Source organism: Cibotium barometz, chromosome 11 (assembly GCF_041138505.1).
Source record: "Cibotium barometz isolate CiBa-2024 chromosome 11, ASM4113850v1, whole genome shotgun sequence".
Taxonomy (NCBI): Eukaryota; Viridiplantae; Streptophyta; class Polypodiopsida; order Cyatheales; family Cibotiaceae; genus Cibotium; species Cibotium barometz.
The window spans coordinates 61,815,461-61,842,526 of NC_141056.1; the positions used below are offsets into that span (position 1 = coordinate 61,815,461).

The 27,066-nt window shown below is 43.6% G+C and overlaps 1 protein-coding gene across 3 annotated transcripts; it reads right to left on the bottom strand.

Moving 5' to 3' along the window:
• Positions 1-20,783: 20,783 nt before the first annotated feature.
• On the bottom strand, positions 20,784-24,332 carry LOC147634417 (small ribosomal subunit protein eS27y-like). Of its 3 annotated transcripts, none has more exons than XM_086805575.1 (5): positions 24,112-24,332; positions 21,732-21,863; positions 21,349-21,546; positions 21,244-21,272; positions 20,784-21,158 (listed from the first exon to the last, which is right to left on the bottom strand). In XM_086805575.1, exons 2-5 carry the CDS (start codon positions 21,825-21,827, stop codon positions 21,032-21,034), a joined length of 450 nt encoding a protein of 149 aa, XP_086661701.1. In that variant the 5' UTR covers positions 21,828-21,863; positions 24,112-24,332; the 3' UTR covers positions 20,784-21,031. The 3 variants fall into 3 exon arrangements, with proteins under 3 accessions (XP_086661701.1, XP_086661703.1, XP_086661702.1); XM_086805577.1 differs by having other exon boundaries at positions 21,445-21,546; positions 24,112-24,305; XM_086805576.1 differs by lacking the exon at positions 21,732-21,863 and having other exon boundaries at positions 24,112-24,319.
• Positions 24,333-27,066: the final 2,734 nt, after the last annotated feature.

The window sequence follows — 27,066 nt, forward strand, 5'->3', positions numbered from 1 at the left end:
ATTTTAGCTTGCAAATAAAATTTATGAAATAGTGTAAATTTCTAAAAATGCATGTCCCAAATTGCTTGATTTACTGGTTTGAGAAGAGTCTAATGGGAATTTGGGTACGTTTCTCAAAAATATTTTTCCCAAACACTGCTCCCAAGAGAGATTTGGGACATTATCAACTCATACCACACGAGGAGATTTGGGATGTTACCGACTCATACCACTCGTGCAGACATTTAAAGGTCGGACGCATTAATGACACCTCAATATGGTATGTACTATGTGTTCACTCCTCTCCTTTCTTGCATGTGTTTATTTTTTTCACCTCTGAGTCTCTGACAAAATAGCAAGAGCTAAACGCCATCGCTGCTACATCCATCGTCCTCTGAGTCTCCGACTACATCAACCTCCTCACAACGCCCCCTAAATTGAGCCAAACGTCATCGGCCTCTACATCCCATTGTGCAAGTATTTCACAGTTCTTTCAGACCCTCTATTAACGTTTTGTTGTCTATTTTATGAATGTTGATAATAGTGTCTAAACAAAGCACTCAAGGTTTGATTGGGGTCCTTCTGGTCCCATAACGCCTAATACTAACCCCCTTGGCTCACGTTGCCCACGGGTCTAGTACCAAGCGATTAGCAAGTCTCTTGGTACTAACCCTCTCGTGGAATGTTACCCACGGGTTCAAACCCCGCAGGCACAAACCCTACACAATGTTGGTCATGGGGTTAGTATAAAGCGATTAATAGGCCTATGAATTTCTATTTAATTGATTCTCGCTTGGTACCGACTCCACTGTGATATCTTGTGGTCATGGGGTCATACCAAGCGATTCAAAGGCCTATGGGTTTTTGTCTGTGCATATCACTTGGTACTGACCCCACTATGATACCGTTGGTCATGGGGTTAGTACCAAGTAATTCTAAGCACTCTAGACTCTTGTTTGATTCATATCGCTTGGTAGTATCGACCTCATTGTCATAATGTTTTTCATGGGGTCAGTATGAAGCGATCCAAAGGCCTCCGGAATTCTGTCTGCTTTATACGCTTGGTACTGACCCCACTTGATAACGTTTGTCATGGGGTCAGTACCAAGCGATTCTAAGCTCTCTGGACTCTTGTTTGTTTCATATCGCTTGGTACCAACCCCACTGTGATAACGTTGATCATGGGATCAGTACCAAGCGATTTGAAGCCCTCTAGAGTCTTGTTTGTTTTATATCACTTGGTAGCGACCCATTGTCATAATGTTTTTCATGGGGTCAGTATACCAAGCGATTCAAAGGCCTCTGGAATCCTGTCTGCTTTATATTGCTTGTTTGGTACTGACCCCACTATGATAACATTGGTCATGGGGTCAGTACCAAGCGATTCGAAGCCCTCTAGACTCCTGTACCAAGCGATTCGAAGCCCTCTAGACTCCTATATGTTTCATATCGCTTGGTACCGACCCCACTCTGATAACGTTGGTCATGGGGTCAGTACCAAGTGATTCGAAACCCTCTGGAGTCCTGTTTGTTTTATATCGCTTGGTAGCGACCCATTGTCATAATGTTTTTCATGGGGCCAGTACACCAAGCGATTCAAAGGCCTCCAAAATCCTATTTGCTTTATATCACTTGGTACCGACCCCATTGTGATAACGTTGGTCATGGGGTGAGTAACAAGTGATTCTAAGTACTGGACTCTTGTTTGTTTCATATCGCTTGGTTTCGACCTCATTGTCATAATGTTTTTCGTGGAGCCAGTACCAAGCGATTCGAAGCCCTGGAGTTCTGTTTGTTTTATATCGCTTGGTGGCGACCCCACTGTCATAATTTTTTTCATGGGGTCAATACCAAGCGATTCAAAGGCCTCCGGAATCCTGTTTGCTTTTTATATCGCTTGGTACCAACCCCACTGTGATAACGTTGGTCATAGGGTCAGTACCAAGTGATACAATGTACTCTGGAATCCTATTTGTGTTATATCGCTCTACTGACTTTTTTAAATGTGTTTCTTATCACACTTTGTTTATTTGTTTAGATGGCTCGTACCAAGGCAATTGCTCGGAGGCTTGAAAGACCTACCGAGTCACTGCAGGTGCAAGGCAAAACAAGGAGATATCAAGCTCACATGGCAATTTTGCAGGAGCTTTGTCTCATTGAGCGACACATGCAGCGTGCGATATCCAAGCTCCCTTTCCAAAGGATTGTGCATGAAATTTGTGAGCAATAGAGTATTGGCATGCGGTGGCAAGCATCTGCATTATTATGTCTTCAAGAAATCACTGAGGATTGGATCATCGAGTTTTTTGAAGATGCTTACTTTCTCGTCGCTCATGCCCATAGGCTGACAATAATGCCGAGGGATTTTGATACCCTTCGTCGATTGTGGTACAAGTACAACCAGCGATCCTCGAATGCGGCATATCCTTACAGTTTTTCCCCTCCATCCTCGTACAAGGCCATCTGAGAGCTCCCGTGCTACTCATGACAGGGATACCCATTTGTAGAGTAGGTTAAGACTAGAACACCCCAGTGATGATGCCCCTCAAGCAGAACCTCACACACAACTAGAACCGGAGGCACAACCACAACCGGAGGCTACTGCAACACAACCACAACCGGAGGCTACTGCAACACAGCCACCACAGCCCTCCGCTGAAGTTGAATTTGTTGTAGAAGAAGAAGATGCAGACAGGATAGAGAGGGAATTAAGCCTAATTGAAGCAGAGAATATCAGAGAATTGAGAGTTTTGGATACTATTGCGCCGCTTAGAGCAGCATTTTCACTTCGGGACCAAAGACTTATCAAGCGTCAAGATGGACTCGATTTATGTGTTTTGAGGAATGACGCAATGAAAATCTTAGATAACATTGTCAATATTTTACTATGGTATGTATAGTATATATAATGCATGATCTATATAGTATGATGCATGACTAAGCTGTAAGTATCAGTGGACTAATTCTTTGTTCTTTTCATTGTTGCCTTTAGGTATTGTATATTACTACTACCAAAAGAGGTCCAAAACTGTACATATACTATGCATCCTCTCATTTTCGCGGCATTACAAAATGATAGCTCATCATTTTTGAGCCTTATGTCTTGGTTTGAACTAGTGAACCTCGATTTGGCAAGACTTATTTCCACGGCTTACCATGAAGAGAGTCTCATGTTAAGTTTTAAATTAACATCAAATATTTGGTAATCTATATGTGTTTTCTTTAATAACACCTATGTCCTCTTTGTTTTTTTCAGCCGACACTGGAGTTTGCTTTTGTATGACATTGAGCAAAACACGTGTTATCTTGCAAACTCTGTTCAACAATATCATGGCCGCATTATATGTTGCCATATATATATAGGCAGTGATATGTGTGAACACACTTAGGACCGTCGGGGTACTTTTTCCCTCTTTAGGAGGTTTTTTCCCCCGGCTTGTATATACGCCCATTCTTCTAGGGCTAACTTATCTTTTGTACATTGACACAATCTAATACACTTTGTGTTGTGTGCATTCTTGCTTCTTCTTCTCCAAGCTTTGTGTGCTTTCCTGCAACCCTAATTTCAACAATTGGTATCAGAGCAGGCATCGGCTCCCAGGGCTACGCCACCGGCACCCTCCGACTCACATTCTCCGATTGAGGTGAGCTTTCACGAGCGCTTGCAGGTCCCTATACTCTGCAAATAAGGTCGTAGGGCTCGGAATTTGCATCTGAGGTCGTTTCGGGCTCCGTTTTTGCATTTCAAGTTCTGCACAGGTGTTTTCGTCATTTTTTGCAGAAATTTCGACAGTGCAGTTTTCTGCAAAACAGGCATACGTGTTCTATTGTGGACCGTGCTTCATAGCACAAGTTGTCTTCTGTTCAGTCTTTGCTTCATTACAGGTAGCTTTTGCATCAGTTTCAGTCAGTGGCCATGGCTGATAACAGCAATGATGTATTTCGCATGTTGTCTGCTGAAGACAAACTGGATGGAGACAGCAACTACCCACTTTGGGCATACATGATGCAGCATGTTTTGGTTGCAAAAGGAGTGTGGAACATTGTGCAGGGTATGGATGTACGTCCAAGTTCTATGGATGTAGGATCTGTTGAGGATGTTACAGGTTCTAGCAGCTCTACTATTGCTGCTGTTTTACCCGCTGCTGCTGAACAAGCTCGTTGGGATGGTAAAGATGCGCAGGCTCATGCCTTGATTGCACTTTCTGTCAAACGTAACATCACCCCACATATTCGTTCGGCTAAAACAGCAAAACAAGCTTGGGATATTCTAGCTGGTTTGTATGCAGGTCGTAATGAGGCAAAAATCGCTTACCTGCGTAAAGAGCTAGAATTGAAGATTATGCAAGAAGATGATGACATGTTTTTCTTGCTGAGATTAAAGATCTCAAAGAACAGTTGATTTCTGCAGGTGAGATTATTCCTGATCATTCTCTTGTGCAAACTGTTCTTGATGCTTTACCTGAAACATATCAGACTTTTGCTTCCACGTGGAGACTTCTTAATGAGGACAGACCTGATGCTGTCAAGTATGATACTTTAGTCAACAAGCTCTTGCAAGAAGCACAGTCCAGGCAAAACAGGGCCAGGCAGCGTGCAGTTGATCAAGCATTTATTGCTGCCCAGCAGTAGAGAAGAAGTGGTAAGGCAGCCCCTTCCACTGTTTCTTCTCCTATTAGTAGGTCTGCAACTTCTTCTCCTTCCACAGGTAGCAACAATAAGTCTGAGAAGGCTCTTGATAAAGGCAAGAAAAAGACCAGGTGCAACTATTGTAAGGCAAATGATCATGTCATTAAGAATTGCCCTAAGCTAAAGGCTAAAGAGGCAAAGAAGAAAGAGTCAATAGCAGATGCTTCTACAAATGCAGATTTTGCAAATGTTGTGCAGGATACATAATGGACATTTAGCGTGTATTGCCAGTATGACCCATCTGTACATGATGCATGTTTGGCAGTTTCTGTTGACTCTCATGTTTGGTATTTTGACAGTGGTGCTACAAAGCACATTACCTCACATCGTGATATGTTCACTTGTCTTGAGGCTGTCCCTAATGGGAATACTGTCATATGTGTCAATAATGCTTCTTACCCAGTGAGAAGGGCGTTGGTAAAATTATGCTTACTGCTGCAAATGGCAGCGCTTTCACACTTTCAGATGCTTTGTATGTGCCAGGGATAAAGAAGAATCTATTGTCTGTCTCTGCGCTTGCTAGACTTGGACTTGTAGTCAAATTTGTGGATGACAAATGTACTGTTCATGATTTGACTTCTGGTGATACAATTATTGTATCTGGCACCTTGTTTCATGGGCTGTATAGGCTCAATTCTTATGACAAGTGTGTGGAAGATTCAGCAAATGCAGTTTTTGATGAAAAGGCAGTTTTAGATGCAAAACTATGGCATGCTCGTTTTGGTCATCTGAACTTTGCTAGTTTGCTGCGTTTGCAGAAATTTGATATGGTTGCTTCATTGCCCCCCTCTTGAGGCACCATTAAAACATGTTTGTGAAGGCTGTATTTTGGGCAAAATGCAGTGTTCTGCATTTCCAAAGGATGGTTCTGTGCCGGCCACTCGCAAATTGCAACTTGTACATAGTGATGTATGTGGGCCTATGCAAACTCCGTCATTTGGTAAACACTTGTACTTCGTGACTTTCATTGATGATTACTCAAGGCATACATGGGTATATCCACTGAAGGCAAAGTCCGAAGTGTTTTTGTGCTTCAAACAGTTTTTTCTTATGGTTGAAAATGTATCCAATTGTACTGTGGACACCCTCCGTTCTGATCGAGGGGGGGAGTACTTGTCTAAAGAGTTTGATGCATTTCTGGCTAGTCGTGGGATAAAACACCAATGTACAGTGCCATATACCCCTCAGCAAAATGGTGTTGCTGAGAGGAAGAACAGGTCACTTATGGAGATGGCATGATGTATGGTCAAGAGCCAAGCTTTGCCACATGCGTTTTGGCTTGAGGCTGTCATGTGTGCTGCATATGTACTCAACAGGTGTCCCACTAAGGCCTTGCAGTCTATTACTCCATACGAAGCTTAGCATGGCAGGAAGCCTTCTATTGGTCACTTGCGTGTCTTTGGTTGCTTGGCCTATGCTTTAGTGCCTGTGCAACAACGCAGAAAATTGGATGATAAGGCTGTCAAATGCATTTTTGTTGGTTACAGTGCTGAGAGCAAGGGTTACAGATTGTATCATCCGCAGTCAAAGCGTATCTTGATTAGTGGAAGATGCTGTGCAACCTTTGTTATCATGTACCAAAGAGACAGGTGTGAGCTCACGGGATGTATTTGATACATTGTTGCCTCTCTTTACAGGTTGGAATTCAAATGTAAGTCCTAATGAGGCAAATATTCAGCCTATGCAGATTTCAAACGACATCATAGATCAACCTATTTCTGATGCAGATTTACAGGATGTAATTCATGAGTGACTAGTCGTACTCGTTCAGGTTTTCAGCATGCCTCTTATACATCAGATTGTTATGCTTTGGCTGTGTCTAATATGCGTGAAGAGAAAGAACCTCTTTCATTTGATGAGGCACAAAATTCAGAAAATTGGTTGGCTGTAATGCAAAGTGAATATGATGCTATAATGAAGAATGGTACATGGTCTTTGTGTGATTTGCCTATTGGTAAAAAGGCCATTGGATGTAAGTGGGTTTTTAAGTTGAAACGAAAGCCAGATGGCAGTGTTGATCGCTATAAGGCTAGACTTGTTACAAAGGGTTATGCTCAAGAAAAGGGCATTGATTTTGATGAGACCTTTGCTCCCACTTGTCGTATGACTACCATTTGTAGCATTTGTGCATTGGCAGCTCATAATGGTTGGAATGTACATCAGTTGGACATAAAGACTGCATTCTTGAATGGAGATTTACATGAGGAGGTGTATGTATTGCAGCCTCGTGGTTTTGTTCAAAGAGGGCAGGAAAACAAAGTGTGCAGGTTGAAAAAGGCTTTATATGGTTTAAAGCAAGCTCCACGAGCTTGGTATGAAAATATACATGCATATTTGACTGCACATGGTTTTCAGAATAGTCCAACAGAAAGCACTTTGTATGTTAAACGTGTGGATGATGTACATCTACTAATCATTGCTCTCTATGTCGATGACATGCTGCTCACAGGACCAAATGAGAGTCATATTGCTGATTTTAAGGCTGATTTGAATGCCTCTTTTGAGATGTCAGATTTGGGGCATTTGCATCATTATTTGGGGATACAATTTAAGCAGTGTGATGGAGGTATTGCTTTGTGTCAGACAAAGTATATTGAGACATTGTTGCGGAGATTTGGCCTTGAAGACTGCAAGCCTATTGCTACTCCAATGGAGACAGGTTTGAAGTTGAGTCTTCATGATGCTGGAGATCACTTTGATGTCACACTCTATCAGACAGCTGTTGGTTGCCTCATTTATGTATGCATTACGAGGCCGGACATTCAGTTTGCAGTCTCACAGGTGAGCAGGTTTATGCATAGCCCAGGGTCTCAGCATTGGAAGGCAGTTAAACGCATCTTTCGCTACTTGAGTGGCACCATACATCTTGGGTTGTTTTATCCCAAGGGAGGATCGTTGCCGCCAGATTTACATGCCTTTTCGGACTCAGATTGGGCTGGTTGCTATGACACAAGAGTGTCCACAAGTGGTTTTTGTTTCATGCTCGGTAGCTCATGCATATCTTGGTTGAGCAAGAAGCAACCTACTGTGGCAACTTCTAGTTGTGAGGCTGAGTACAGGGCAGCTTTCACAGCTACGGTTGAGTGTGTGTGGCTCAGACGGCTTATGGCTGATTTGGGTGTTGGACAGGAGTCTGCCACCTCTATCTACACTGACAGTCAGAGCGCATTGGCAGTTGCGAGAAACCTAGATTTTCATGCTCGCACAAAGCACATTGAGGTGCATTATCACTATGTCAGGGAGAGACTCTAAGCAGGAGAGATCAGCTTGGCCTATGTGCCAACACAGGACAACCTTGCCGATCTTTTCACAAAGGCGCTTCCTCGTGAGAAGTTCGAAGCTTTCCGCAAAGCTTTGGGCTTGCTCCCCTTTGTGGACTGATCTACTTCGGGCATGGCACTCCCCTATACATGAGTGCCAGCTCTCGTTCACACCATCACTCCCAGGGGGGATTTGTTGCCATATATATATATAGGCAGTGATGTGTGTGAACACACTTAGGACCGTCGGGGTACTTTTTCCCTCTTTAGGAGGTTTTTTCCCCCGGCTTGTATATACGCCCATTCTTCTAGGGCTAACTTATCTTTTGTACATTGACACAATCTAATACACTTTGTGTTGTGTGCATTCTTGCTTCTTCTTCTCCAAGCTTTGTGTGCTTTCCTGCAACCCTAATTCCAACATTATAGAGTAAGTCCCTATGGACATTTCCCTCTTCCACAAGCATGTAGATTTATTTAAGCAAGATAAGCTGATGCTTGTTTTTTTGACCTCTCAGATGTGCTCAAAATTTTATATATGCATTGGAACATCTCTTAATGGAGCCGAACCTTGTAGAAAACATCACATATCGTAGGATAAGGGTGCCAGTCCCAGTGCCCAGAGATGTCAGTTTGTGGTGGATGGAGGATGGCCCAAAATGCCTACCTTTTAATAAAGAAAATTTTTGATATTCCTGATGTAAGTGATGTTTGTAACGTAGACTTGCATAATCTAACGTAGCTATAATGTCCCTAACAAAGTTTTTCTCTGTGTGTATAGGAATAATTCTGAACAAATATGCTCCCTTGCACGTAAAACAGTTCAGGACCAAATCTGTACAAAGAATTATTTTGGTTGTCCATGATCGTGCAGCAGAAGAAATCAGGAGGGCAGAAGAATTTGCAAGGGAATTTACAAAGAGAGTATGTCAGCGAGACGAGGAGCGACAAAGAGAAGTCGAAGCACATGTGGCTGCTCTCAATGATTGTGTGACAGGCTGGATGAATGGGTGGAATCCAGGAGGCAGGTGTCGAGATGCAGGCGGAGAGGAAAAGAGAAGAAAGACTGTGGGAAGAAATGGAAAGACTGCAAGAGGAGCAAAATCGAAGGCCGCCTCAGTCCCAAGCACAGTCGAGTTCTCAATCACGGCATCGCTTCCGTGCCCCAAAGTCTTCTAATCGACGTTAGCATCATTAGATTTTTATTTACATTTGTAACATCAACATTAATTTTGTAAGAGACCTGACATTATTTTTTGTAAGAGACCTGACAGTATTTTTTAAGAAAAAAATCTTTCATATATTAAATTGCTTTTGGAGTTACAATGTTTTGATTGTCATCATTCAATGACTAATCAACTGATAGTATGAGAGATAGATTCTTTGTAGAAAGTCATTTTCTCTTTTCGCCTTGGCACCTATAAAAAAAGGATTTTGTTAGTGGTATCTTACATAATGTTCTGCACAGCATACTAAATGGTGAATATAAATATAAATGGTTTACCTTTTTAGTATCCATTGTAAATGTATAATCTTTTGGCAATTGTTCAATCTCCTCGTATGTAAGGTCTTCTCTAATTTGAGAAAGAGATGTTTTAGATAGTGTGTTTAGCATTGTAAGAAATTGCCCTTCCAAATATATCTCCATTACTAGAGGCGTATTCTCGAGATCTGACTCCAAATCTTGATCTAATGAAACAAGGTTACCATTAACATAATGATATCTGGTGTAGTGAAAAGTTGCAATGAAGTTTTGAGAGCCAATAATGTACTTGCAAACTATTGACTTCTTCTCCCAAAACAGAAATGATGCCTTCTGTCTTTCTCCTGTCCCAACCATTGTCCAAAAAGTACATGCCTTACTTGACTTGCAAATAAACATTGTTAAAGTATTTCTTATTTCTTCATCAAGGAAAAAGTCAACAAACACTTCGATAGGCATAAAAATAGTAAGCTTGATATTCTTTGTTTTGCAACAGATGCCTTAAGAGACTTCTGTATGTCGTGATACAACCTGATCCTATAACTTTCACTAGTTTGTGAAGTTGGCAATGGCCAATCTTTGATTCCAAATAATGGGAGAGGTAATGGAGTCAAATGACCCCATCCAAAAGAATGTTTGGTTCAAAGTACTACATATCATAGAAAAATATATCGTGGTCTGCAAGATCTCTATGAGTTCTTCCTTTGTAAATTTGTTCTCCTACATATGCATGAAAAGCGTCAAAAATCCTACTTATACTCTCCACTGGTTTGCCAGTCTATCCTATTGGATGGATAAATATCTGTATAAAATCAAAAGATTAGACATTTTTAAAACAATAATCAAACAGTTTTAAAACAATAAGGAGATAAGATTGAATGGATAAACAATTGTATAATAACAACAATTAAACACTTTTAAAACAAAAGAAGCTTTGATGACTGAGATACTACTCACAGTTGGGGGACGATATCGTGGAAGATTATGAGGAAATTTTTTCACCCTCAAGTCTACATGATGGAAAACATGTTGTATTAGTACCTCTGTCACATGCTTGCTAGATTCACATAACTTGAACTCTTTAACTTGTCCCCACAAATTCATTAGCATTTCTCCTCTTCCTCTTCCTTCTCTGTAAAAGTATCCGGCTCTCCCAATTGTAATTGTAGATGGTATCCATGTCCCATCGTCCGTATTATAACTATTAAATACAATAATAGCTGAAATGCTAGTACGAGGCTTTCTACATGTTACATTTTGTGTAGCAAAAAACACATGGAAGAAGAAGATGAGAGCTTAATTTGGAGGAGACTTAGAAAAAGAAAGAACGACTATGTTGGAGACGAAGAAGATCAAAGGTAGTTTTGGGAGGAAACTTAGAGATTCTCTATCATTAACTACCACAATCTTTTAGCTTACGTGCAAAGATTCGGTAGTATTATTTTATTATTATTTTAAGTTGAGTAAATGTTATTTTAAGATGCATTTTGAGCATAATTTTACTCTATTTACTTGAATTCTTGCTTTAAAATGTCAAATTTCTTCGTTACGAAAGCCTCTTCCTCATTGGTTAAGCACCACTCTCTCTCTCTAAAACTAAAAGGCCCAAAAATGAGCCCACATTTCTCCTAATAGCTACGGAGAGGGAGTTAAGTGGACAGGTTGATATTAACACTCTCAGAAGAGAAAACACTAAAGCGGTAATAGGTGATGAGGAGGCCTCTATGACAGAGGAAACATATGACCTTCCACTCCCAATCCTCCCCGTATTTCCTATTGTGGTGATAATGAATATGTTTTAAGTATAGATATTCAAGTTGTCTTTAACATAAGGGAGGACTACTGTCTTGCCATCATTGCACAGAATCTTGATGAAGATAAGGATTTTATTGATCCAGATCTTGATAAATATCTCTTTCTCACCTCATCAAGTATTGCCTGGATATCTTGTGGATTGAGTTGATTCTTTTTAATAAAGCTTTCGATCTGCTTTTCTGTAACCTTCTTATATTTCTTTTCCTTCATCATTGCTTTTGTATATTGGTGATCTGAAAGAAGACTAAAATGTGTGCCAGAAGGTTCTGTTGTTGATTCTTTATTACGGTGCAACAAGGATCCGATGTCAAATTGAAATGAACAAATTAATATACATGAATATATGCAATAATGATTGAAGTTTATAAAAATATTTCAATAATAACAATCAATCGATTAATAGAAAGGAACTTACTTGATTGCATATATTCTCTTCTTAATACCACCACCCCCCCTAGCTTCATTTTCTCAATATCCCTAAGTTTCTTTTGTCGTCTATGTAGACCTAATGAGGTCTGCTTAAGTCTTAATTCATCCCTTTGTTTTTCAAGCCCTAGAGTGGTTTCCTTGTTGTTTAATGGCTTCTATACACACTGCTCCATGGTTTGCTTCAAATGGAAGTTCTCCTTCTCAATTAGATCTCTTTCTAATTTAAGAGCAGTGCTTGTTGCTTCCAAATGATGTGTATATCCTAGGAGCCCATCATAGCCATCTCCAACATAGTTAAGCAGAGATGTCATTCTTTAATGGAGGTGTGCAGTTTGTAAAATGCTCTTTTTGATATAGCCTCCCATCAATCCATAAATCTATGTTTTTCTTCCTTTCCAACCTTAACATTTCTTTAGAAGCAACAAACAAAGTATTGGGTTTATTTCTCTTACTCAGATGCTCATATTCACGTTCAAGCTCGATTGTGTAGGTTGTAAATGTTGCTTCTCTCTGTATTCCTCCTTGCTCTTGATCCCTCTACCATCCTCTTGATCCATTCCTCGATATCCTAGGGTCTAAAAAGCAATGCCAATGTCTTACATGTTAGAGATCTTTTCTATGCATCTATAAAGGATACCAAAATCAGAATGAAAATAAAAAGGCACCAAAACAAGAGCTTAAGTCAAACTAGTTTTGGATGAGCTTGGTTCAAATTTTGAGAAATATGCTATTTCAGTGTCCAAGTAAAAACTTTGAGATATGAGCCATTAGACTTCAAAAACTGGCCATACCATAAATGTACTTCACTTTTCACGTAGTTGTACTACATGAACAAGAAAACGTGATTGAAAACTTTGAAAACTTACAGTATTCTATCATTCGTTATCTACATTTAAGAATAGGAATATATATTTTATATCTTAGAAAGTGAAGAGAAAATATGCCAAAATTAATTTCATTTAATTTTTTAGACTTTTTGGATTCTCTCTCTCTAAGCTGAGTTGGCACTTCTTAGAGAGCCCAAAGGTTGAGTCCAAAATTCTCCTAATGCATTGGAGAGTGTGTCAATGGAAGGGTTGAGGGGAGGGTGGATGTTGAGGAGAAGTGTCGATATCGATGAGAGGGGAGTGTCAATGGGAGGGTTGAGAGGGAACTCAAAGGGGAGTGTATCGATAGGAGGGTTGAAAGGTGGGGGTGTCCATATGAGGGTTGAGGGGAGTGTGTCAAGGGGAGTGTGATGTTGGGAGGGTTGAGGGAAGTGTGTTGACGGGAGCGCTAAGGGGCGGATTGAGTGGAGTGTGTGGATGGGAGGGTTAAGGGGGAGGTGCACAGGTTGAGGGGACATGTCATTGTCGATTAGAGAGGAGTGTTGATGGGAGAAGTGTATCGATAGGAGGGTTAGTTGAAAAGAGCATGATTCAAGCTACACATGAGCTATGAGATGAAGAGAAACAAGCGCTATGGTGAATAGGTGGTGAAAAATTGCATTGCCAAAGCATAAGATTAGTGTAAATAGATATAATTAAGATATGAATCACGGGTAATTGCCAAATCACATTTTTGCATTAAGAAAATGAGTTTGCTACATCCATTTATAGCTCTCATCCACATGCTCCATGCACAATTATGTCATCCTTGTGTTCATAAATGTCCACATGCCTTATGCACCCTTGCACTTTCCATGTGCCTACTTTTTGACCATGATTACATAAACAGAGCCTCCCTCATAGAGGGCACATCCCTTATAGAGAGGTAGCCTAAGTCCAAGCCTAGACTAAGTCACCCTTATAGAGAGGGAAGATCTTCTTCATAGAGAGAAAGGAACTCCCTAATAGAGAGGGGGAGGCTTAGCGTTGGTATAATTGGGAGGCTTAGTCTATGTATAGGTTTGCATACCCCATAGAGGCGGACAATCAATCTATGTATTACATAGACTGAGCCTCCGTCAAAGAAAGTCAATCTATGCATACATATATCCCTATTTCTATATAAGGGAGAGCCTTGTGCAGTTGAACCCATAGAGGGAGAGAGTCAGTCTATGTACGCGTAGACTTAGCCTCCGAGGCTTTGCGGCGCGCCTTCCACGACCAGATGGTGGTTGGCTTGCCAGATGTTGGTAATAGGCAAGGACGCTGCAGTTCTTGCATACGTGGTAAGCAGCACAGGGAATCCTTTCCGAAGCAGGCTTCCAGGCGGGCTTCGAAACCATTGGAGTTGATTCACACTGACTTGTGTGGACCACAACAGATACCATCCTTGGGAGGATCTCTCTACTTCATGCTGCTTGTTGATAGTACCAGATTCACGTGGGTCTACTTTCTTTCCCAGAAGGACCAGGCTTTTGCTCGGTTCAAGGATTGGCACGTGATGGTGGAGAAAGAGTCTGGATTTCAGGTCAAGACTCTCAGGGCTGACAAAGGAGGTGAATTCTCTTCGACTGTATTTTTCCGATTTTGTGCAGATCATGGCATCAAGAGGGAATTGGCCAATACCGAATCGCCTTCGGAGAATGGAGTTGTTGAACGTAAGAACAGGACTGTGGTGGAGATGGCGAGGACCATGCTGGAGCATCGTGATCTTCCTCGTCCACTTTGGGGTGAGGCTATGGCAACGGCTGTCCATACCATTAACCGCTCTCCGACGACTTCTGTACCCCATATGACTCCATTTGAGGCATATTTTGGCAGGAAACCCGATGTCTCGCACTTCCGTGTCTTTGGGAGTGACGTGTATGTACATATTCCGAAGAAGCAGAGGGGGAAGCTTGACTCCAAGTCCCGCAAGCTGGTATTTGTGGAGTATAACTCTCTTTCCAAGGGATACAGGTTGTATGATCCAAAGAGGAACGAGATTGTTGTCAGCCGGGATGTAGTCTTTGACGAGCATGTTCCAGCATCCACTGTCGAGGAGCCGCCACTTCTTGGAGATCCAGAGGAGTCTGATGATGATTCCCATACTACTACTCCAGTTGATCCACCTCAGTCATCACAGGAGGTTGAGCCCGCAGCTGGAGTTGAGCCCCCGCGACCACAGGAGGCTCCACGATCTGTTCGAGTACCTAGGTGGTTGTTAGACACCCTTCGGGAGTCGGGTATCACGGAGTTACCCTCCGAGTGGACCACAGAGGACGGCCCTCGAAGATCACATCGAGTCCGAGATAAAAGCAACACGGCGGAGCTTCTTCAGGTGAACTATGCTTTGATGTCTCGTATCATACGGGACAAAGAGCCCACTTCCGTAAAGGAAGCCCTTTCACAGGATACTTGGAGGAAAGCCATGCAGGTGGAACTTGATGCCATCGAGAAGAACAACACTTGGGAGTTGGTGCCGAGGCCGTCGAAGCGGTCAGTCATTGGTGTCAAATGGGTCTTTAAGACCAAGTACGCGTCTGATGGGTCGGTGGACAAACACAAAGCCAGGCTTGTGGCTAAAGGTTATGCTCAGCGGCCAGGCATCGACTACGAGGATACCTTTGCACCGACGGCGCAGATGACCACGATTCGGACCGTTCTAGCCCTTGCTTCTTCTCAGAGATGGCCCGTGTACCAGATGGATGTAAAATCGCGTTCCTTAATGGTGACCTGCAGGAGGAGGTGTACGTTGAGCAGCCTCCAAGCTTTATTATTCCAGGATCGGAAGGGATGGTTTACAGGTTACGTAAGGCCTTGTATGGTCTTAAGCAGAAGATTGATTCCTTCTTTATTCGGACTGGATTTCAGAGATCGATTGCAGATCCGAACCTGTATCTCTTTCGGGAACGCGGCATGGTCACACTCATCATCCTTTATGTGGATGATCTCATTCTCACCGGCGGTCATGTGGAGCACATTGGAGTGACGAAGGCTGCCTTGTCAAAGGAGTTTGAGATGACCGACTTAGGCTTACTCCACTTCTTCTTGGGATTGGAGATCTGGCAGACCCAGAGGGGGTTTTTCGTCTCTCAGCAACGGTATGTTCATGAGTTGCTTGAGGCCTTTGGGATGGAGAACTGCAAGCCTATTACTTCGCCGATGGACCCGAACACCAAGTTAACTGTTACAGATCCTTGTGAGCCAGTTGATGCCTCGCAGTACCAGAAGTTGGTTGGTTCATTGATCTGGTTGCTGAACACCAGATTGGACTTGAGCTTCTCCGTGGGGCTGTTGAGCTCTTTTATGCAGACGCCTTTGAAGACTCATTGGGACGCAGGATTGCGGATCTTGCGGTATCTGCAGAGTATGAAGGATCTGGGACTCTTTTACACAGGAGGGAATGGAGTCAAGCTCCAAGGTTGGAGTGACTCAGATTGGGGAGGAGATCCAGACACGAGGAGATCTACTTCAGGACACAGTTTTACCCTCGGCTCAGGAGCAGTTTCTTGGAGCAGCAAGAGGCAGCCAACTATTGCCCTTTCTTCGACAGAGGCAGAGTATCGGGCTGCTTGTGGTGCTGCTTGTGAGGTTGTATGGCTGCGGAGGCTGCTAGGCGAGATTGGGTTTCCACAGAGGGAGCCCACAGTCATCCAGTGCGATAACCAGAGTTGTATAGCTATTGCTCGGAACCCGGTTTTCCATGCCCGGACCAAGCATATAGAGATACAGTATCACTTTGTACGTGAGAAGATCTTGGCGGGTGACATCTTGCTACTTTATTGTTCGACGGAGGACAATGCGGCGGACCTCTTCACGAAGTCTCTACCTCAGGCTACGCTCAAGCGGCACTCCAGCTCCCTTGGGTTGGTTTCACAGCCAGGAGCTGAGAGGGGGTGTTAGAAGTCATCTCCTGTCTATTTGTATACACCAGGCCTCTGTTGTGGGTGTGCCCGCCTGTATATCATTTTTCCACACTCCCCGTATTTTTTTCCCTATTTTTTCCCATTTTTCCTAGTAGTGGGAGGGCTGCCAGATGATGCCAGGAGCACCCCATTGCTGGCCGACTGGATCTTCATCAGTCGTGGGCTTCAGGGCTGCTGGCCGACTGGTTTTGATCAGTCGTGGGCATCAGAATGTTGGCCGACTGCATTTATTCAGTCGTGGGATTATTTTCTCCAGTCGTGGGCACTCTTGCTGCTGGCCGACTGCACTCTAGGAGATGTATATATAGCCCCTCAGCCCCCACCACTTTCTCATTCAATTTTTCCAGGATCTTGTGTATAGAGAAGAGTTTACACACCTATCTCTCTGTGTTTCTTGTGCTGTTTATTTTCTGCAGTCTACTTGCTCTTGTCTACCCAAGTTTGGTTATCATTTCCGCTGCATATTCTGACAGAGGGGAGTGTGTCGAAATGGTTGGCAAGCGAGTGTCAATGTAAGGGTTATGAGGGTTGATGGGAGTGTATCAATGAGAGGGTTGACACCTACATAGATTGATCCTCCCTCTTATGGGTAGTAAAACTCCTCTGGGTCCTCTCCTTCATGTCCATGAAATACAGGATATGATAACTGAGCCGTTTTTCTACTTGGGCACTCAGGTCCTAGCTCGTGACAATTAAAGGGTTCTTCCAATACTCCCTCATTATAGAAAGGCTGAAACTATAAGGACGCCCTCTCTCTGTATGGGGGAGGCTGAAACTATAAGAACGCCTATCTCTGTATAGGGTAGGCTGAAATTATAAGGACACCCTCTCTCTCTGTCATGTGCATCATAGATGCCATGGACATTTTCAGGGCTAGAGGCAGCCAGATAAAGAGTATGAACCAGGTAGAACCAGGATGATAGAGCACAGAGCACTCTTGGCAGTGTAGACTGGAGACAAGCATGGAGAGCAAACTGAAGATCAGATGGCTGTCGGCTGTAGGACAGGTGTTGCTGGCAGCACAGATGGTTGTCGGCTGCTCATGGACGTGGTCGGCTGAACCAAAAAACAGGGGCAGCAGGCGCAAGAAGGAGGACCAGTCGGCTGAGTTAAATAGCATTTAATGCATTTATGACTGGCCGACCAGCAGTTGGCCAGTCTACCAAGTGTCCAAGGGACCTATAAAAGGCACCAAGGCTCATTGTTATGACCTTCATTCCTTTATGGAGTGGATCAGTAGGGTCCTAGTTTGGGGCAGGATTTTGGGTGTTCACCACCTTTTGTACAAGGCAGCCTATGGCTGTAGTAGAAGTACCTTTTTGTACCATATCAATATACTGAAATTCCAGCACTTCTCTCCCTCTCTACTCTCTCTCTATATCTGCGTTTTGCATCAGATGGTTTTCCAAGAGTGTTTAGGGCTGAAAGAAGAATCCCCGCTCATGGACGTGGTCGGCTGAACTAGAAAACAGGGGCAGCACAGCAGGCACAAGGAGGAGGACCAGTCGGCTGAGTTAAATAGCATTTAATGCATTTATGACTGGCCGACCAGCAGTCGGCCAGTCTACCAAGTGTTCGAGGGACCTATAAAAGGCACCAAGTGCTCATTGTCATGACCATTCATTCCTTTATGGAGTGGATCAGTAGGGTCCTAGTTTAGGGCAGGATTTTGGGTGTTCACCACCTTTTGTACAAGACAGCCTATGGCTGTAGTAGAAGTACCTTTTTGTACCATATCAATATACTGAATTTCCAGCACTTCTTTCCCTCTCTACTCTCTCTCTATATCTGTGTTTTGCATCAGATGGTTTTCCAAGAGTGTTTAGGGCTGAAAGAAGACTCCCCAGAGCTTCCGCATGTTACATTGGTATCAGAGCATCAGGCTCAACAAAGCTAAACACTGATTCAGTCCGAGATGATGGTGTACAGGTCCAAGGTACAAGAAAGTACACGGATTCAAAGCCCAAGGCAAGGAACACAGATCGGGAAGAACTCCGCAGAGGTTTGTTGGGGTGTTCCACAGTGCCAGAGGGGATGGCAGTCCTGTGAGCCAGATAGGTTCCCGGGCAACGGTCCCAAGGGAGGTTTATCCTCCAAGGGTGATGTGAGAGTGCCAGACTCGTTCCTCAGGAATGAAGACCAAGACGGTGTTCAGAGTCGGGGGCAGGAATGGATTGTGGACTAGAAGGAACAGATGCATAGATCTTCATCTGAGACAGAGTGGTTTGGAGAACAGGCCGGGTTTTCAGAGAAAAAGGGTTGCCAGGGATGGATGATGACAGAGGGACTTCGGGAAAAGATTGGGATGATGACAGTCATCCAAGAGCAGGTTGGAATCCCGTCATCAAGTTTAGCAGAGGGGGATGTCATGTGCATCATAGATGCCATGGACATTTTCAGGGCTAGATCCAAAAGAGGCAGCCAGATAAAGAGTATGAACCAGGATGATAGAGCACAGAGCACTCTTGGCAGTGTAGACTGGAGACAAGCATGGAGAGCAAACTGAAGATCAGATGGCTGTCGGCTGTAGGACAGGTGTTGCTGGCTGCACAGATGGTTGTCGACTGCTCATGGACGTAGTCGGCTGAACCAGAAAACAGGGGCAGCAGCAGGCGCAAGGAGGAGGACCAGTCGGCTGAGTTAAATAGCATTTAATGCATTTATGACTGGCCGACTGCTAGTCGGCTGAGTTAAATAGCATTTAATGCATTTATGACTGGCCGACCAGCAGTCGGCCAGTCTACCAAGTGTCCAAGGGACCTATAAAAGGCACCAAGTGCTCAACATTGTTATGACCATTCATTCCTTTACGGAGTGGATCAGTAGGGTCCTAGTTTGGGGCAGGATTTTGGGTGTTCACCACCTTTTGTACAAGGCAGCCTATGGCTGTAGTAGAAGTACCTTTTTGTACCATATCAATATACTGAAATTCCAGCACTTCTCTCCCTCTCTACTCTCTCTCTATATCTGCGTTTTGCATCAGATGGTTTTCCAAGAGTGTTTAGGGCTGAAAGAAGACTCCCCAGAGCTTCCGCATGTGACACTCTCTCTCTCTCTCTCTCTCTCTCTCTCTCTCTCTCTCTCTCTCTCTCTGCGAGGGGATAACACAATCCTATCTACGAGCCTCTGTCTTATAGGGAGGCTCAGTCTGTGCGTATAGACTTAGCCTCCCAATCTATTTCTCTATAGGTGTACCCTTCCCCATTATAGGGAGGCTCAGTTAATGTGTCTAATGACTGAGCCTACCACTCACTCTATGAGGGAAACTCCCTCTCTATTAGGTGGGCTCCATTTCCGCCTCTAAGTATACAATCACTTTTGCCATACCCTCCATCATCGAGACAGAGGCATGGGAAGCTCAGTCTATGTATCGAATAGGCATACACTCAATCTTTTTTCATGCATAGTGTAATCCTTGGTCATGATGAGGAAGGCTTGGAATATTAGCACCCTCTCCCTCTCTCTGAGGATGGCTCAGACTATGAGGACACCATCTCTCTCACTTTTTCTCTATGAGGGAGGCTCCAACTAGGGAGGCTAAGTCTTATGTTTCCATTGGCTAAGCCTCCCTCTCATAGGGTGTCTCAGTCCATGTGTGTATAGACTGTGCCTCCCTCTCTCTATCCATAGGTTTATATTTTAAAAAAGAGACCTAGCATCCCTCATAGAGAGGGAAGCATGGGAAGCTCAGTCTATGTATAGTTTGCCTCCCTCTTTATGCATGCTCTTGACTATGTGCACCCTGTCCCTCTCTTTGAGGACAGCCTTCTACAAAGGAGGCTCAAAATATAGGAAAGTGGTGTCCCAACTAGCATCCAGCCGATTGGATTTTGAAAAATCCCATTAGGCTAGCATAGAATAGGATTTCAGCCTATTCCACTTCAAAAAAAAAAAAAGAATAGTATTTCAGGCGGTAGAGAATGTATGCCTTTATTGCTTGATTTGCCGGTTTAACCAGAAGGTTAAGGTAAATGTGAACGCTTCCTCCAAAGTCTTTTCCTGAACATTGCCGTCAAGGACCTGGTTTGGGGGGGAGAATCTAATAGCTGACAGATGCACACTTGAAAAAAGAATCTGATGATCCTCAACTTCCAGGCCACTCTAAAGCTCAGAGAGACTTGCAGATCATCAACAATCCTAAAGAGAATACCACCCATGCTTGTCAGCCTGATTAACTCAGTGGCCACCATGAAGCTGATAATCAGAGGATCCTTAAAACTAGCAAGCACTCACTGGAGATGGAAGTCCCATAGCTCCCCACTTTCTGAGCTCGAAATCATCCTTTCCATGGTTCATACTATCGCCCAAGCACCGGGCTTCCACTGAAAATTTTAACGGCAGTCATGTAAAATGAAGAAACAAAAACGGGTATCATTAGCCAATATGTTTCACCTTATACGGTTATTTTTCCAAAATTGTTTGAGCTACGCCCGACTTAAAAACACACATATATCGTCATCATCAATACTGAAGCCAGTCAATCAGCATCAAAGCTATCCCACCATATTAAAAGCTCCGTGGAATCTTTGTATGAAACCGAAACCAGCTTAAAAGCTCCATGGAATCTTTGTATGAAACCGAAACCAACTCATAAAGCCACATTTAGTCGCCCTTCTTTCTGAAAGAGCAACCTTCAGTTAGGCGAGCCCTTCCTCCAGTTGGTTGGCAAAGAACACTTCCACAATTCCCACAGAGCACAACCGTCTTAGAGTGGCTAAACACAGTAGTGCTGCAATCAATTGTATCAAAAATGTTAGGACAAGAAACAAACCATTCGCACTCATCAACAAAGCCAAAAATCCAGAGATACGCACATATTAAAGCAGCCAGAGCACTTCACATCCTGCAAAATTCCATGAAGCATTTAAGTGTACAACAAGGGCAAACCCATAGGCATTGCGGATAAGTAGCGCCCTCACCATAAAGAAAGAATTGGGAGATTGTACAAGACTCTTCAACTTTAAGTGTACAACAACAGTAAACCCATATGCATTGGGTACAAGTAGCGTCCTCACCATAAAGAAAGAATTGGGAGATTGCACAAGACGCTTCAACTTGTGCTTTGTTTTCTCCAGCTCAACCGGAGGATGCAAAAGGTCAATATCGTTTGAAAGCACCTGTAAGAACAAAAACCACAATATAAGAACAACGCTGACAAAAAACATAACTGAAGACGATACTTGAGATAAAGATCACGATTACAAACGAGCATCAGTATGTCGTTAGAGAACTTAACCATAATTGCGCATCATTATCATGTAGTAAAGACATTTTAACAACCACTACTATACGACTATTATAGCTCGCATGACTCAAGAAACAAGAAACTATGGTCCTCTCCACCAGTTTTTTGTCCGCCATAATTATTGCACTCCAACTTTGCAAGCATTGTCACCATTTGGTCCCTTCACTAGTCTTAACCAATGTTCACACACTGAGCAGAACCAAGGTGTCAACGGGGATTTTCCACAAAAGAAAGCTAGAACATTTTACTGGCATGGTTTGGCCTCAAAGATAGCCATACAACATGAGCAGCATGGAATTTTATTCAATAAAGTGACTTAAAATGTTTATAAGTCGGTGTGTTCACACATCATTAAAGACGGGCTGGCCATATTATTATTTTGGGCATGGGTAGGTGGACAAAAGGAGGCATCTAGATGAAACTTGGGCATCAAGCCAAGAAAAGCAAAAAAGTTGATATTTTGGGGCTAAAACTTGGAGTACAAGCCAAGGAAAGCATAAAGTTGATATTTTTGGACTAAAACTTGGAGTACAAGCCAAAAAAGCATAAAGTAGTTATTTTGGGCCAACCCAGTTATTTTTGGAAAATAAGGGAAAAGCACTTCAAATATGACTAGTTGACTTCATAAAAAGGAGCTGGGGGCTTCTCTTTTTGGCCATGCACATCCCTCTTGGACTTTTTCTCTCTCCTCTGCTAGCCGACTACAGATTTTCTCTCTTCCCTCTTGCACTGGCCGTCCAGCAGCTCCTAGTGATGATCCCTTGCGCTGGCCGTACAGCAGGCAGCTCTCTCTCTCTCTTCTGGCCTTGTCAGTTTATGGAGCAGATTTTGGGGCTGATTTGAGAGCTCTTTTGAGGCTGGTTTATGGCTCAGTTTTGGGGCTGATTTTAGCACGGAATTCGGGGCTGTTTTGGGCTCCGTACCGGGCTGTTTTATCGACTGAGTATGAGCTGAATTCATGGACTGTTTTGAGACAGTTTTTGGATGGATTTTGGTGCCGTGTTTATATCTTGGCTCTAGATTGAGATCTGGGCAAGAGTTGTGCTGATGCTTTGTGGGAAATCCAGTGCTGATTGCACCCGCACCTTGGTATCTTGTAAAAGCTTCTTTTTCAATAAAGAAGTTCCTACCGGGAGGCAGGCCAATCCGGCTCAGTGTGGTGTCTTTATGTTGTATGGTTCTTCCATTGTATTTTCATGCTCTTTATTGTATTGTATCTGGTATTTGAGGTCTATTATTGTTGTTCAGGGTTCCGTCCCCTCCCCTACTTGTGAAAGCCACTCTTCAATGAACCTTGGCTAGCCTCATTACCATCTCTTCCAAGACCCTCCCAACCCAGTGGAAGCGCAACTATGACAGCCCACCCGAGAGAGAAATCATGCCTTTCATGGGAGCTAGCCCTGCTCAGACACATGGGCTCCTGGCTCTTCCTCCTTCAGGCATCTCACTGCAAAGCAGCAAGGTCAGCTCGCAACATAGTAGCACGTGACACCATCCTCTCCACCGTCTCTAAAGAGAAGTCTACATCAAATGATCCTCCTCTCGCACCACTGTGGGAAGGGATCTCCCCACAACATGATGCCACCAAGATCACCTATATAGGATGTCCGTAGTTGGCTTCCATAGCTGCACTAGGCACACCGATTCTCACGTGCTAACACTCCTGACACATCTACTAGCAGGACCCCACACCAAGTGCGCTCCTCTCCCGCTACTACTTCGCCTTTTCACTCTCGTCCACTAGAGCAAGCACTTCAAAATTCGCTTAGGCTGCGAGGAGGACGCCGCTGGTGAGTAGCACATTCTATAGTTTCGCAGGGCCATTAACAAAGAACTGTAAGATGGTTACCCTCAAATCCAGATAGCTACATGATATTAACGGTGGGTCTCTCTCTCTCTCTCTCTCTCTCTCTCTCTCTCTCTCTCTCTCTCACACACGCGCGCGCGCGCACACACACATATATATCTGTACATTGATGTATCCTAGTGTTCTTGCTAGTCTTATTCTATCCTGCAAATCTCTTAGTGATCTGGCTTTTGGCAAAGTCGTGGCCCTCCCTACTCGCCAGGGTCTCTTATTTCTACCTGCATAAGTTACTCTCTAGTGAAACGGAAGATAATGGCGGCCTGGAATCATCAAATCAACCTGTGGGTTTGCATCTCTATTGACATTGGTCTGCATTTCTGAAGAAATCTGCGCTTCTAACGCAGCAGAAGAACAAACAACTTCTTGCCTTACTGCATCGCTAGGCGCAGCTGTCTCATTGGAGTGTCTATCCTCCGGTGTTATGGTGCGAGGCCCCCCCCCCCCACACACACACAAATAAAAATAAAAAATAAAAAATCAACGGCTTCAAGGAGACGATAAAAAAGAAGGCGCATAGCCCTAGAAACGCAGACATAAAGCAGAAGAAATGAAGGAAGAAGGGGAGCTTACCATGATTCCCGATTCGAAAGTCCAGCTCCAGATCTGATGACTTTGTATGTGAAGTCTAGAGTCGAGTTGCACAGCAGGTCAGCAAAGTGTGCGAGAGAGGAATATCATTGACCCCCCTCTCACCAAGGTTTTAGTAGTACACTCGCATCCTTAGAGCATCCTGGCCGTCCATTCGCAACCGGTCCATCCTGACTGTCCACCTACATCTTGTCCGCGCTTATCTGAAGAGAATCCTTCACTGACCGAAAGTGTTCTATCATACCTACGTACAAACTTCTCCCTGCCCACGTCATGCCCAATTCGATTTGCCCTTGCTCCGGATGTGTGTGTGTTTTGGGAGGATTGGGGGTAACAAATCAGCCAAGCACTTGTCAGCCAATCAAATGCTTTTCCCACGCAAGGTAAAACGTAAACAATTTTGGGCTGAATAATGACATGTGCAATCATGGCTTTTTCCAACAAACCACATTGAAGCACTCCCAAAGATTGGCCTAGCCTATGTGTGTACACATGTTGAATTGGGTAGCACTTTTATTTATCCTAATTACTGATGAAAAACATTTCCTACAACCCACAAACTAGGCATTGATAGACTGGGCAAGACTAAGGGGTGATTTAAATCCATTTGCCCCCAAAAGAGTGCTTGGTGCCAAGAAATCTCAAGGTTCTCCACACTCGTTCACATGTTCGCTCGATCCATTGGTGCAACAAGTGGCAAATAACTATTTGTAGAAGGGCATCATTGTTGGGTATCAAGGTTTTACATGTGTGTGAACCCATTGAACAATATCTAGATATGTGTGTGCTGTGACATAAGCAATGATGTCAGAAGGGCAACCTTTGTAACCTATAAAGGTACTTGTACTTCATTGTATCAATCAAGTTTCTATCACATCATTCAGTTGTGTGCTTTATTCTCTCTCTAGCTTGTCATCTCTCACCGTGTAGCAGATCTGCCACTTCCAAAGATACTTATGAAAAGTTGGACAAGTTTTCGGGGCGTAGGCAAGAAACTCCAAAGTTTCTCTATAGATAGAGTTCTATGGACTCACAATGCAACCACATGAGAACTTTGATGCTCATGTGAACAAAATGAAGTCTCTAATGAACTAACCTGTAGGACTTAAAGCAAATGTGGAAGAAGATGTGGCCCTACCAATATTAATAAATTCAATACCTAAAGAGTACTATGGCAACCTCATCAACCACAGTAATGTGCCTATGCAATCTTACCTTTGGAAGGGTTCATAACCCTCAAGGGGTGCACTGCTAAGAAATCCTATGTATAACGTGCGTTCAAGGGGTATTAAAAAAACCCCCTTACCTGTTAAAGTACCTTAAATTCTTGAATTAAAAAACCCCTCCATTTGAATTCACATGGCATATTAACATATTTTTAGGTGACCCCCCCAGTCATAACCTCCTTCAAGGAAGACGAAAGAAAGCTCAAAAACAAAGAAGCAGAGGGGGACAACTCCTTCTTCACAAAGTATTCCCTTTGTGGTAAGAACTTCAAAGGCATAAAGTGTTCCCTTTGTAGTAGGAACAATCGTGCCATGAAAGTGAAGTGCGGAAGTTAGCATTTGATTTTGCCATTGGCCCGACTTTGAGGTAAAATTACGACGAGTGAGATACCTCCCATCCCATCATCAAAGTATTAGAAACGTGGAGAGCCACCCATGAGCACTACCAGTAGTGTGGAAGAGGACATACAAAAGGCCTAGCTGAATGGTCTCCCCACCCCCAGATCCCGGTTATCCACTATAAGTGGGGGATGAGGGAGACCATAGGGTGGAATGCCCCTTATAGAAGGGCCGTGAAGACCGGAACCCACAATGTGGGATAATGGCTACCACATGGGAGCGTACCACATGGGAGCGTAGGAGAGGAAGGTGACGAATTTCAACACCAACACCCCCCAAAATGAGACACCCAAACAACGCCAAGCAACAACACCCAAACAATGCCAAGCAGGAGCCCAAGAACCGAACAGGCTTCGATATATCAAAAACGTGGAGAGCCGCCGAGGAGCACCACCAACAGTGCAGAAGACGACGAACGGAAGGCCTAAGCCTGGCGGAATGGTCTCCCCACCCCCAAATCCCAGTTATCCACTATAAGTGGGGGATGAGGGAGACCACGGGGGGGCAGAATGCCCCTTATAGAAGGGCCATGAAGACTAGAATCCACAATGTGGGATAATGGCTGCCACGTGGTAGCGTAGGAGAGAAAGGCGACGAATTCCAACGCCAACATCAAGGACGAGCAAGAAACCTCCCATCCCATCATCAAAGGACGTGTTTTCTGTCAATCCTCTACTTCAACATGACACCATTCGAAACTTCTTGCACAGTAACACTTTTGGATGAAAGCTGGCCATATATAAGGCTTGTAAATGTAAGGAGAACATGTTTTGGGCACCCACAAGTGTGGACAACCGAGCAAAGCTTGTATATAAGTGACTTATGAGGGTGTGTAAGGTCACTTTTCACAATACAATCTACGATTGATCTCAAGCTTGGGAGCTCCTTCCTTCTTGTTTTTCTTGTGATCTTCTTAACTCTTACATGCTTCTATGTTTATGGGGGGGGGTGTGTGTGTGTGTGTGTGTGAGAGAGAGAGAGAGAGAGAGAGAGAGAGAGAGAGAGGTCACACACCAGTTATGGGATAGGACAAACAAGGATCATGTCATACATATAAGATTGAAAACAACACATAACTCAACAAAAAACAACACATATCTTGGACTTTAAAAGCCCAATCATCATAACAATAGTTAACTTCCTCTGTGGAAATCTCAATATCCTCAATGATATTGGCATCTACCTTTTTGTGAAAGTAGTTATTTTTGTTGAGATGTCAAGCTTAACATGAGCTGACACTCACGAGGCACCTGCATGACCGTTCAACATTTATATCACGGCGGGTTTGGTAGCTGGCACCAACATATCTTCG

What these genes read in the sequence shown, in the direction of transcription:
- LOC147634417 (XM_086805575.1), bottom strand. Translation starts at nt 21,827, where the DNA reads ATGGTGACAATGCTTGCAAAGTTGGAGTGCAATAATTATGGCGGACAA. An exon ending in TGTTTCTTGAGTCATGCGAG is followed by an intron (nt 21,547 to 21,731) that starts CTATAATAGTCG and finishes TTGTTCTTACAG; the next exon opens with GTGCTTTCAAACGATATTGA. An exon ending in CTCCCAATTCTTTCTTTATG is followed by an intron (nt 21,273 to 21,348) that starts GTGAGGGCGCTA and finishes GGAATTTTGCAG; the next exon opens with GATGTGAAGTGCTCTGGCTG.